Source organism: Calypte anna, chromosome 26 (assembly GCF_003957555.1).
Source record: "Calypte anna isolate BGI_N300 chromosome 26, bCalAnn1_v1.p, whole genome shotgun sequence".
Lineage (NCBI taxonomy): Eukaryota > Metazoa > Chordata > Aves > Apodiformes > Trochilidae > Calypte > Calypte anna.
The window spans coordinates 4,289,474-4,302,659 of NC_044271.1; the positions used below are offsets into that span (position 1 = coordinate 4,289,474).

At 50.8% G+C, this 13,186-nt stretch overlaps 2 protein-coding genes across 3 annotated transcripts in view; one reads left to right on the forward strand and one right to left on the reverse strand.

Annotated features, from left to right (window-relative positions):
• Positions 1–366: 366 nt before the first annotated feature.
• On the reverse strand, positions 367–5,510 carry LOC103533635 (acrosin). The gene is made up of 6 exons (XM_030465325.1): positions 5,440–5,510; positions 4,948–5,148; positions 4,390–4,655; positions 3,991–4,133; positions 3,380–3,565; positions 367–402 (listed from the first exon to the last, which is right to left on the reverse strand). Exons 1-6 carry the CDS (start codon positions 5,508–5,510, stop codon positions 367–369), a joined length of 903 nt encoding a protein of 300 aa, XP_030321185.1.
• Positions 5,511–6,868: 1,358 nt separating this feature from the next.
• Positions 6,869–13,186, forward strand: part of CACNA1S (calcium voltage-gated channel subunit alpha1 S) — a 40,164-nt gene continuing 33,846 nt past the window's right edge. For both annotated transcript variants that reach the window (XM_008499525.2, XM_030465672.1), the window contains exons 1-2: positions 6,869–7,122; positions 10,791–10,896. In XM_008499525.2, the coding sequence (XP_008497747.2) occupies positions 6,962–7,122; positions 10,791–10,896 (267 nt within the window). In that variant the 5' untranslated portion in view covers positions 6,869–6,961. The remainder of the gene's footprint in view (positions 7,123–10,790; positions 10,897–13,186) is intronic.

Below are 13,186 nucleotides of genomic sequence, written 5' to 3' on the forward strand. Positions count from 1 at the left end.
TAAAATCCCAGTTTTTTTAAGGAGTGCTCTGTTTGAGCTCTTCCGCACACACAGCTCACCATCCCCTCCACCTGAGAACCCTCAGCACATGGTGGCTGCCCCTGCCCTCAAGCTCATTTCCTGCCAGGTGCCTGGGGATGCATTTTAAAACTTGAAGCTGTACGGATAGTCAGGTGGTTTGTACGGAATCCTTGTTAGTGACCTGAGATAGATTCTCAGCTAAACACAACAAATCACAAGTTGAAGAAATCTGTACACAGAGGTGAAGATATTATCCTGGTCTGGAGGCTGATCATGGATTCACAAACTCCATTCCCAGGGAGCAGGGTCTGAGGCTGAGTGTGGAACAAGAGTGAGGAGGATTTGTCACATCACAGACAAAGGATTGGCAAGATCCAGCAGCTGCAGGTGAGAAAGAGGAGCTCAGCCAGGAGGAGAGTTAACCCCTGCCTTCAGAGCTGGCAGATGCTCTGCCATGTGGGATCTTTAAACCAGCATGCAGTGTCTCTTTACGTAGCTCCAGGTCAAGCAGAAATCATTGTACTGGAGGCAGGTGCCAGACAGTGAAACTTGGTGTCAAGCTGCATCATCCTAGAGCCCTCTTCAAGCTTCAGATCAGGAGGGATGTGTGAGCAGAGAGTCAGAACAGACTGTATCCTGCAGTGATGGAGATTAAAACCCTTCCCTTCACACCATGTGCTCCTTATTTCCCAACAGACACATCACATCTGTGTCCACCACCTGATTTTCCAAGGACACATTTGAAATCTTCTGGCAATGTCAAAGAACTGTTTAAAAAAAGAATCCCTGGCTCCCTTTATTTTTTCAAAGATTTTTTTTTTTTTTTTTTTTTTTTTTACATCCAGAGAAAACTAAGGTAGCCCCAGCAAAAACTGCATTAAAAAATGAAGCTTTATATCACAAAGGATGAAGAGCATTGCACAGGGAGTCGTTACACTGTATGTTTATAGAATAGCTCCACAGTCCTAATGTATGTCACCATTCTCTGTTGCCCTCCACATTAATGTTTTTCTTTTTTTTTTTTTTTCCCCCATTTAAGTAAGTATTTTAAAACAGGAACACCTGATCATGTCTTGTGCTCTTCAAACTGCCCTGGTCTCGGGGGGATGATTTAGAGGTTTGTTGGATGTGACCTGTTGGGCACTTCCAGAACAGCCTAGAAGGCACCAGTACTAGGTTCCTCAACTCCTGAGCTGAGGGAGCAGTGAGTTCCAGGGGGTGACTCAAGGAGCTGGGTTACTGCAGAAATACCCACAGACCAGGGGAGGGCAGGGCAGCTCCAGCTCTGCTCCGGCTGTTTTGATTTGATTAGTGAGAATTTGAATTTATTTTTTTCCCATGTCAATTCTGTTTCCCCCATGCCCATACCTGGTGGCTGAAACCCTCCTGGTCCTTGTCTCAAGCCACCAGGTTTTACTTGGATTTTCTCCTCCCCATCCCACAGAGGGGGCAGGGGGAGCAAGCAGCCACACTGAGAAAAGCCTCTAGGTACTGTGTATTTTATTTGAAATTAAAGAGCACACAGAATTTCAAAAATGTTTTACAAGAGAAGGTAAGAAGATACATTAAGAACACAAAGAAATTAAGGTTGGCTACTCTTTCCTCACTTTTCCCACAAGAGGTTCCATTCAAGAAGAAGATGAAGAGTAAGATGAAGCACTGTAGAGAGACTTGCACCTTGAAAAAAACACAACACACAAAAAATAATTAAAGTTAAAACAATCACTCTTCCAAATTTTTCTCCTCCATACTTTTGGCTGTTTTATTTTTTTTTTTCCCTTTCCACATACTTCTGTCAAAGCTTCTTTTGGATGCTGACATAATGCTACTGCAAATGAAGGACTTGAGAACTTTTAAAAGCTTCTTCTTGCAAGGCAGAACAGATGTTACCAGGTAGTGAAAAACACAGGCAGGGCAGGACTATTGGCACTTTGTTTCTATCACATGAGCTCCCACAGCTATTGACTGGTTTCAGGTGCTGTGCACTGGTCTCTACTGGTACACAACATGCACATTTTTCACTACAGTGCAACTACATCCAGTGCAAAGTTTTTTGTTTCTTTTTTTCAGTGAGACACAAAATATCTGCTATGCACTATCAAACTCCCAAGAAAACACAATTCAGTCTGAAGACAGGAAAGCTCAAGCTCTAACTAAGGAGAACAACCAATTTCAAGACAAAGCATCTAAAAGCTAAACTCAGCCTTCAGTACTATGACAGTGCCATTTCTAGGGAAAATACTGACATTTGTGTTGATAGAGAGCTTCTCAGACTCCCACACAAGTGATTTTTGGGGATGGAAAACATCAGCCACTCTGATTTTTTTCTTTAGCTTTTCTTTTATTATTTTTAAAGAACCATGTCACATTATTCCACTTATGTTCATTAGCACCATTCTTCCTCTCAAAGTCTTTCACCAATCTAATACTTCCTTACAATCAAGTCTAATATTTTAATTCCTAGGAAAAATTTAACAAAGTCAACAAAATGCAGTTGTTTCTGTGAAATAACTGTATGGAAATCAAGCCCATGCAGTATCTGTGGCTTGATATCCAGCTTCTGACCAGTCATTGGTGCAAACCTTGGGTCTTTCTAGCTCCATGTCTCCCGGGTCACAAGAGAGTCCAGTTTGAAATTCCCTGGTGTATTACACATGCACACAGGGATCCCACCAGCAGCCAGCCTGACACTTTCTGTTTCCAGCTGCCATACCCAAAACCTCCAAGCACCCTACATGTTCCTTTCTCCCACTACACCCTCACCCTCCTCTCTGAGCAAGTTTGGCTTCAGCCATTTCATGTAACTCTCTCTTTGTACCCCTCCTTCTCTGCCTGCAGTCCCAGTTTGCAGGTGCTGGGCACAGGGGCGGGAATGGGACTGGAGCACGGTTAGCTGTGAAAACTGGTACATTTCTTTAAACAAAGAAGTCAACTTCAGCATTTATGTGCATTTAGAGGAGCATGAGCAGGCTTTGGATCAGCAGGCACTGCACCAGAAGGAAATGGTTGTGGTACACTGCAGCCTGCATGGTATCCTGTCTGTCCTGCTGCTCGAGATGAAGATAACCAACTTGAGAAAGAAAACCCTCCCCTCCCCACCCTTCATGAGCATGTGCCTTTATGTAAAAGGACACTGTGCCTTTAAAAAGAAGTAGGGAGTACAAATAGCCAAGGAGATTGGTCATGTGAAGTTACTAACCATTAAGTGTAAATAAAGGTGTATCCTGATGCTTGTTAAAAGGGATAAATATGACACAGCCTTTTGTATGCAGCTGAGCTTTGTGAAATCCCACCCAGCAAATAGAAGTACCTCAACCCTAGATGTGAATTGGCTTTGCATACCATGTGAAGATCCTACATTTCGTGACTTTGTTGCTGGGTCCAGCCTCATCTGTACCAGGATCCAGTCATAAAAGTCTTGAGTGGAGGTGTAGACTCCGGGACGCCTGGGTCTGGCACAGCCTTCCCCCCAGCTCGTCAGCCCCACCAGCCAGAAGCAGTCAGCACTGCTGCCTTTGCAGACCAGAGGGCCACCACTGTCACCCTACAGCAGACAGGAGATGGGAAAGGTGCTGTTGGGTGGCCACTGTCAGTACTCTGCCTGCCTCCTTTCCCCCCAGCACCTCTCCAAGCTGTGTTCACTGCACGCTCAAGGCTCTGTTCAGGGGCTGTAAGTGACAGAATTTTGTCTGGGAGGGGTCCTGGGTCTCTCTCCTCTCAGAGAGATCCTGCAGGTGTGGCAAATGGGTGTTCCGGGTCCTGTACCCATGTGCTGCTGAGTGCTGAAGGGGCTTTCTGAGCTTCTGGGAAAAGGAGGGTGTTGGGTAAGGCTGGGGAAGGGGAGGTGATGCCCAGGGGTGGTGGGAGGGCTTGCCAGGCAAAGGCCATATCAGGGTTCCTTTTGGGTGGCTGTGACAGGGCTGGGGATCTGGGCTGTACTGCTGGGGGGGACTTGGAGCATTCTCCTACCTTGCAGGTGTCGATGCCCCCCTGCAGATATCCAGCACACAGGTTGTGGGGATGGATGGCCCCTCTGTACAACCAGCTGCTGTTACAGAGGCTGACATCAATGAGACGGACCCTGGCCTCCTGAAGGACATCACTGCCTCTAGCTGTGAACACAGGAAGCAATGAACACCCAGCAGTTCAGTGCCACTTCTCTGCTCCTGTCTGTGAAAACCTTTTCCTGGGCTTTGCCTCTTGAAGGCTCCTGCTGGGGTTTCCCTTTTCCCCTCTGAGCCCACCTCTCCATGGGTGCCTGTCCCTGCAGCTGGACTCTGTCTGGGCCCTCTTCTCTCAGGAATCCCAGCCCAGATCCCAGGCATGCCAAGATGGCACTCAGGACATGAGGACTTTTTGGGAACTCACATCTTGCAGCAGTGGCACCCCAGCCACTGACGTAGCAGGCTGTCAGCTCTGAGACCCTGAGTGAGGCGTTGGGCACACAGGCAGTCTGGATGTAGGGGCTGCACTGGACGGGCTGGTCCAGCTCCAGCAGAGCTATGTCGTTGGCCTCGGAGCTGCTGTCGTAGCGCTCGTGAACCAGGAGGTGCCGGATGCTGCGCACTTGGGTCTCAGGGCCCAGCTGGCTCAGCCGGGTGGCCCCGATCACCACACGCCAGAAGGTGACGTGTCTGGAGGGCAGATGGAGGGGGGGTCAGAGGATGGGAAGGCTGCAGCACCCCTGGGGCTCCTTGTCTTCTGTCAGAGAAGCAGCAGTTCAGAGGGTGCAGCTGCTCCGGTCTGCCTTTGGCTCCAGAAACACCAAGCTACCAGGAGGCAGTGACAAGAGCCAATTCTTCTTCCCAGCTGGGCTGGGAGTCTCCAGACTCTGGCCATGGTGCCAGGATGGGAGAAGGAGGTGGTGCTGCAGACAGGGCACCTGGAGGTGCTTCAGGACATCCCCCTTCCTCTGTCCTTCCTTACCTGGCCTTGATGAAGCAGTGGGCTGCTGAGAGAACCCACCGTGGGCTGATGAGGGACCCTCCACAGACATGTCCCGTTCCTATTTTCCAGGGGTTCTGGATGCTGACAGTCCAGGGCCAGGCCCCTGGCTGGGTGTCTCTGCCACCCACGATGCGGGAGGACCCATACCTAGACGCCATGGGCCGGAGCCCACAGAGCTCTCTGTAACCAGAAACTCATCAGTGTCAGCTCAGTGGGTTGCTGCTGCTCTGGCTGGATTTCAGCCATCTTCACCTCACACCAGACACTGCAGGGCCACAGCCCCTATGGGACATGCATCTGTCCCACCTTTAGTCTCTGGATGAGTTGTGCCTGCAGCTGGGAGATGGAAAGGCCCCAAGGTTTCTGTGGGGTTCAGGAGGCTGTGACATGGCCATGGGGGACAAGCAGCCACCCCCCAGTGATCCCTCACAAGGGATGCCCAAGCTACCACCCAGAGCCCCCACTGCTTACCCACAGGTGTCCCCTCTGCCATGTGCAAAGCAGCACAGGGACAGCAGGAACAGGACCAGGAGCAGAGCCATGGCTGCCAGCAGCACAGGGCAGTGGCACAGCCCAGGGCAGAGCAGCAGAGGGGACAGTGCCTGCAGAGCTCAGGGTGCCCTTGGCCCTGGGGCTGATGTCACAGAGATGTTAGCTCAGGGTGCTGGAGACATGGGGGATTCCAAGAAGAAGGAGCAGTGGGACTGGGACTTGAGCACCCTGCCAGACCCCACTGAATGCCCTGCTGTGGGACAGGAGTGTGCAGGAGGCAGTGCCCAGCCCCAAGCACTCCCTGCTCACAATCAGCAGAAATAAACAAGTGGCACATCACAGCCCCCAGGGGAAGTTCCCCAGCACCCACCCTGTTCTCTTCAGCCCTTTGCCACCAGGTCCTTCCCAAAAAGCGTACACCAGGGAACAGAGGTGCTGAAGAGGCATCCTGGTTGTAGCCGTAGCAGCCACGGGTGGGTGGGATGAGTCTGGAAATTCCAAATGTTGTGGATGGCTGGGTACACGTGTGCTGGCACAGCAGCCTGTGTGGAGCTTTCTGTGCGCGTTGCTGGGGACTGAAATGAATATTAGGTTTGCTTGCAGAGACATTTACAGTTTAGGTTAAATTAGGCTTTTTGCTTAACATGAGTAGCTTAAATATTGGAACCCCAGGCTGCAATGAAACAGTTGAACTCTGATTTAACTGCTAAATAACTTAAATGGAAAAATCTGAAGGACAAATTAATATATTGAAAAAGCACTAGAAGCAGGGGGATCTGGCCCCAGCCCAAACCCACCCCAGGTTCCAGGACCAGCCACAGGGTGGTCTGTCCTCTGAGGGAGGAACTTAGATTATAAGGGTACGTTTGCCCAGGAATTTCTTTTTATAGGGTCCCCTTTCAGAAGAATCCAGTTTGAGCTGTGGCATCATTAATAAAAAATCCTTTTATGGAAGGATCTATCTGTCCTAGTTTGGGCCAGGATAGAACTAATTTTCTCTCTTGTAGTTTTGCTTTCAGCTAAGCTACTCATAAGTAACTGCACCCTAACTTAACTTTAAGTTTCTCACCAGATGGGGTGACCTGCATCACCCCAGGAAAGCTGGGGTTGGGCAGGGGAGGCTGAGGTAGCTGGGGACAGGGCTGAACTGGGACCAAGGCACTCATCTCAGAGATGGTGTGCCCAAAACCAGGCAGACTCTTTCCTCCCTGCTTCCCCCCACTCCCCCCAAGCTTGGATCAGTGGCATTTGAAGCACTTGGTGCTCTGGGTAGAGAAGCAACAGCTGCAAGGGCCCTTTTGCTGCCTCAGGAGCTGTGACAGAGCCAGGGGCCAGGCTGGGGTCTAAATTTAAACTCATGCTTTGTGTGTTTGTACATGCGAGTCCAAGCCTCCAGTCCTCACTCCCCTCCTGTGGGGAGGAGACGGACCCTGCAGGGACTGGGGGAAGTAGGATTCAACTGGGGGCTGGGAGGGAAGGAAACAGCTAAAAGAGAAATACCATGGAGGCTGCTTCTCCCCAGGACGAGGGGAGAAAGAGGCAACAGAAGGAGAAGTCCAAGAAGCCGGTGCCACCCGTAGCTCCCAGGCCAGCCAGAGCTCTGTTCTGCTTAACCCTGCAGAACCCCCTGAGGAAGGCATGCATCAGCATCGTGGAGTGGAAGTATCCTTCTGGGCAGGCAGACCTGGGAGCAGCTCTGAGTCTGCCTCTGGAGAGGGGTCCTGGGGGGCAGAGCCCGTGGCAGGAGAGGTGCTGGCCCATTCCCAGCCTCTGCTGCTGTCTGGGAGCTCAGGAAGACCTGGTGGGATGGACTGGAAAGGTAATGGCTCTGCAAACTGGGACAGGAACAGGATTGTGGGGGGGGCTGGAGGCAGAGAGGAGGGTCACGCCATGGGGACTTTTGGTAGGGTGGGGGGACAGGCAAGGGACCTGTGGGACTGAGGACAGTTTATTCTGGCAGGAGCTGTGCTGGAGAGGGAGAGGGTTTGGTGTGTGAGGAGGGGGCACAGAGCCCACCCTGAGGGGCTTTGGCTGGGGGATGGGAGCTGGGGACAAGAGGCTGCCCCAGGGCAGAGAGAGGCTTGGGTGTGGGTAGGGAGACCATGACAAGCTGCTTGGGATGGCTCTTTGTGTGTGTCACCTCTTGCCTGGTCCTGCAGCTGCTCCCTGCCCTGAAGGGGGGGGGGATTGGGGGGCTGCCCAGCATCCCCCAGATCCCTGGAGCACCTTGTCCTCTCACCCCCCTTTTGCCTTCCCTCCCAAGCACTGCTCTCACAGGTCAACACTTTGGGAGTGATTCTGCTCAGTGAGACACTATCTGCCTGTGCCTCTGGCTTACTTCAGAGATGGGTTTGGGGTGATTACTCTTTGATTTGCCATCTTTTCACTGGAGTGTTGTATCTCAGACCTATTAAAATGTCCTCTTGCTGACATTCATCCAGGGACTATTTTTGACCATTAGGTATCTCCTTGTTCACCTCAATTTTATGGAACAGAAGAGGACTAGAGACAAAAGAACTCACTTTGGCTTCAGCAAAACGTTTGGGCTCAAGCAAAAGCAATGGGATTTGGGGATGTTTCCAACAAATCTAGTTCTTCCACCCTAACCTTTCTCATTTCATATCTGCATATTCCTGACCTCAGCAGGATCATCCCAGCCCTGTCCAGGCTTTGCTTCTTGTGAAGGTGTCTTGATGGCCTGAGGGCTGTGGGGAAAGGCTGGTTGTATTCCAGCCATTGGGATGCCCAAGCCATGCACATGTGCTGCCAGAGCTGCTGCCTTGTTCAAAGCCTAGGTGACCATTGTGGCACCTCAGGGCATGCACCCACCTCTGATTTTGAGCCCATCTTCTTTCACTGCTCTCTGTCCTTCAAGGAGCCAAAATTGAGGAGTTCTTGATTTCTGCTTCTCTGGCATGAGAACTGGATTGTTCTACATGTGCAAGGAAGGGAACTGTGTCTGTGCCTGAAATAGGCACTGAGCATGGGAGAGTCTTGTGCATACAACCAGGTCAGGGGAAGAGCTGGAAATAAAGGCTCAAATCTTCCAACATGCTCAAACACATTCCTCCTCCTGGGCCAAGGCAGGCCAGAAAGGGTTAGTAGCACAGTGGGATTTTTCCCACAATGGTGCCCTGAAAGGGGGATGTGGAGGGGAGAGGGGATGTCCCACCAAGGAAGGTTCAGGGGGTTCTGACATGTGTGGGACAAATGATACAGGGAATCAGGTTTCTCCAGCTCCTTTTGTGCCTGGCTGTATTTATACCCAAAGGCACCTGGTTGCCCTCGTTCAGGGATCAGGATTTGGAAGGCATGACAGGGTCGTTCCAGTTCCTGTGGGTTGTTATGCACTTCAGGCCCAGGAGAACTGCCAAGAGGAGATTAGCTGTGATCATTTGCTGTGGGCTTACCTGGCATCTGGGTTCAGTATGGCATCAGGACACATCTCTGTGCCTTGGGCCTGCTGTCAGGTCACAAAGCTGAGCCACAGAAGCGGCACAAGGTCTTCTCCAGACAGTTAGAGAGTGGGGAATATAACTGCAGCCAGCCTAGGGTGGGTGAAAGTCAGGCTAGCTTGGGGCAGAGGGATTTTTGTGCTGGTTTGCTTGCATCTCAAAAAAAGGTTTGCTAGCCTGAGGAAATTTGGGTACACTGCAAGTTGCTGAGTATTGTATGCTTAACATGTAGCCCAGCAGGTTGGTGGTTGTTGGGACACATTAAGCTTTGTGGTGTCACCTCGATATTCTAGGTTTGTTTTGTGTGCAGGAGAACTTCAAGACAGGTGAGGAGGAGTCGGGGGACCCTGGAGGAGCTCAGAGTTTCAAGGCAGGGCAGATGTTGGGACCCATGAATGCTGTGTGACAGGAGGCTACTGGAGAGCAAGAAGCGAGGTTGCAGGACCAGGAGATAAGGAGAGTATTGAGGCTCTGGCTTACTGGCAAAAGGCAGAGAGACTCCCCAGTGACACTACATGCCTTTTTCTTTTCAATCTGTCCCCCTGCTTGCAAGCAGCAAGCTGATTCCAGCTCGAATTACAAGACAGGTCACCCTTCAGGGACCAGGGAATGAGTATACGGCTGTTTTCCCAGAGGAGAGGAATGGGCAAAAGCTCTTTCCCTTCTGCACATCCCTGGTTATTGTGGCAGGACCTGAGCCATGATTTCTGCTCCTCTTTCCACAGCTCTCTGCAACTTGTTTCATGATGCTGGATGATCCCTGCACCCCTCCAGCATCACAGCCACATGGAGACAGGGATGAGTGTTGACAACCTTCATCTCACCCTGTCAGAGTAGGAAGGGAAGCCTCTAACCCCTGGGGTCTGCCCCATTACCTGGAACACAGAGGGGAGCAGCTTTTCCAAATGACTTTAGTTTTTAAGGTGTAATCACACTGATGGTCAGAAGGGTCCACAAGAAGCAAAATAACCTGTGCCAATATGGACAGAATTCCCCATGATGCTGTATTGGACAGTGATATGGAGCCTGCAGCCCAAGGCAAGTCTCATTATAATTATCTGGCAAGCTGAGCTAATGAGTTGATTAAGCAGGCCTGGGCAAGTGTCAGTGTGTCTGCAGAGCCCCTCTGCTGGGGTGCTGAGTTTCAGCAGATGTGCTGGGTTCTGTGGTGTGCTTGGCTGAGATGGAGATATTCCTGCAAACATCTTCCTGGATGCTGTTCTCCTTCGGAAGGGGATGCAGAGAAGTCCTGCCCTGGACTGGAACCTCTGCACTCCCTGAGCTTTCCCATGCTGACAGGTTGGTAATTCCAGCTGGAGATCACAATGAGGGATCAGCAAACAGTTTATGGGGTTAGCTACTGGCTGTGGCCACAGGTGTGGATGTTGGCTGGTAGGAGAATGGAGAGCAGCCCGAGTCCTGCAGCCAGAGTCTCAGCTCTTCTGGTCCTCATGGGCAGTGAGGACAGAGAGAGCCAAGGCCACAGGGTGATGCTTTGGTTAAGTGACCACACCATGCAAGAGGGTCCCAAGCCTCAGGAACTGGGAAAGCCACCAGCTCTTGCATCTCTTTCTTATTCCCCCACTGCAGCCTTTTAATTTGTGCCCCCTCCCCACCTGTCCTGTGCTGAATCTGCCTCTCTCCAGCAGCCATGCCCTGAGTGTCCAGGCCCTGCAGCTCATTCTGGACCTTTCTTCCCTTTCCCAAGAAATGGGCAGCAGCAGAGCTGTGCAGAGGCTGCAGTCTGGTGGCTCTCTGGCTCTCTGCCCCCGTGGGGAATGGCTTCCCATGGTCAGTGGGGTTTCCCTATGGATACCCAGGCAGGGCAGAGCTGCTTTTTCATTCCTCTCTCAACTCCTTAACACTTCTGCTCAGGCCCTTTGAGATCATCATCCTCCTGACCATCTTTGCCAACTGTGTTGCCCTGGCCATCTACCTGCCAATGCCTGAGGATGACACCAACGTTGCCAACTCCAGCCTGGTAAGGTGCAGCCCTTCCCTCTCTCCTTCTCACCTCCTCCCTGGCTCTAAGGGCTCTGATGAGCTCATCCCTCATGGGGCATGGGTGCAAGATGACCCCACTTCCAGTGGGGTACCAGGCATCACTGGTCCAGTGAGAGATGCTGCCAAGTCAGAGGGAGACAGAGTGGTGAAGAAATCACTGCACAAGTGGCTTTCAGAGGGGCTGAAAACACCCCTGGGCTGAGCCTAAAGGCAGCAGCTTGGTGTGTGAGGTACCCACGGATAAGTAACTGACATCAAAAAATTCCTCAAGTTTTTATCAAGACAATTCCAAAAGGAAATATCCCATTCCAGAAAAGCTGTAATGTTTTGTTTCAGCATTTTTGGAATAAAATTTTCTGACTTCTCATTTCAAAACTGTGTTTTAATTTTGTTACTTTTAATTTTACTTTTCCTGTTCCAGTCACTGTGTTTTGCCTGGAATAAGAAGTTTTAATGTGATGAAAATCAGTAGTTTTCCCTATTTTAATTCTGTCACCTTTTGCTCCTCTTCAGTTCCCTACTGTAGTTCAATCCACACTGCTTTCCATTGAGAGTCTGACTTTAGTGACTGAATTAGAACATCTAAATGTGCCTTTTTAAATGGAAAAGTTCTCTCCTGATAGTTTCAGAGCTTCTCAATGTTGGTGTGTGTTGTGTGCAGGTATTTCTGGCAACTTGTGACTTAAAAAGGACACATCTCTCTATTTTTTGTCTGTTCTTTAGAGACCTTGCAGGGAAAAATATTAAAGCAATCAAAGAGATGCAAAGTAAGCTTTTGCTTCTGCAGTTCTTAGTTCCTTGAACTACTTTTGTCTCTTTACCTCCCAATGGCTTTTTCAGTGGCACTGAAGGTAGTGTTTACTTGTCATTTCCATGGTAAAAGAAGGAGAAGTGTCACTATTGGCAATGTGTTATTTTAGGTCTTTTGAAATTAAATCCAAGCTAATTCCACAGTGGAGGGGAATGAAAAATACCCCCAGCATGTTCATTCAGCCTCCAGGTCCCCGTCTGAGCAGCTGGGGCAGGGCTAAGCTCAAGATGATGGGTTTGGTCACTTCCCTGGCCAAAGGGGCACAACAGGAGTTGAAAGGTGCAGTTATCCAAGAGATTAAAGAGAAAAATCAGAACTGAGACAGGCTGGGCATGGAATGCAGGAGGTGGGAACAGTGGGGATGGGAGGGAGGTTGGTATTTGGATGCCCTGGTGTCACTGGGAGGTGACACCAGGGACATGGAGCTGGGGCTCATTCTGGAGTGCCCTGCATGGCCCTAGGGACTGGGAACCAAGACCAGAGCAGGCTGGAGCTGGGTCCTCTTGCATTACATCAGTGTTGTGCACACTGCTATTCCTGATTCTCTGCAGCTAATTCAGTGGCCAGGGCTCAGGTTACTCTGTTTACCCTAAGAGGGTTGAAGCCTGAGTGTGTGTGGAGCAGCCTGGGGTGTGTGTTCTAAAGTTCTGCATCTTTTTATCAGAGCTCTTCAGACACCCCAGCCCAGCCCCACTGCCCTGAGCAACCTCCCACTGCAGGTAGCCAACTCTGAATTCTGGGGGTGATGAGGTGGGTGATGGTGACTGAAAGCAGGTTCTCAGCTGCTAGGAACTGGATGGGACTTTACTGACGTCTGCAGAGCTGTGCCTGGCTTGCAGGGTCTCTCTGCCATGTCCCCCTCATGGGGTGGGCACAGGGTGACAACCCCACAGCCTCTGTGCTGACCTGTGCACGGGGGGGGGAGTTCAAGACTTTTTTTTTTTTTTCTCAGATCAGCCTGGGCACACGAGGTAAGGTCTGCACCAGGTGCAGGTCATGCATTGTTTAACCCTGGTACAAAGCCTGGCAGGATGAAATATCCCTTCCCTTCTTTCTGAGAGTATCAGTGAAGTTTGCCCTGCTCAGGACACTACTTTGTGGCCACATGTGCTGCATGGCCAGGATGTGTCCAGCAGCTGCACCCACCACTTGGAGAACCCAGTTTGGTGTGAGCAGCCCCACTGAAAGGCTGTGACAGTGACAGCCCCAGCCCCGTGACAACAACGTACAGTCAGGGCCTGGCTCCTCTTGCTCTGCTAAAATCAGCATTTGCCCACAGTTTGCAGCCAGATAAAGTGGGGGACCTGGACCCACAGTGTAGGACAGATGATGGGGCAAGCACTGGGGGATCACTGCAGAAAACCCTCATGCTGGCCATGCCAAGACTTTTCCTCATACCAGTTGGGTTTCACGAGCAGGATAGGTCCAGAAGACCCAGCTCTGTGCATGGGGGTCT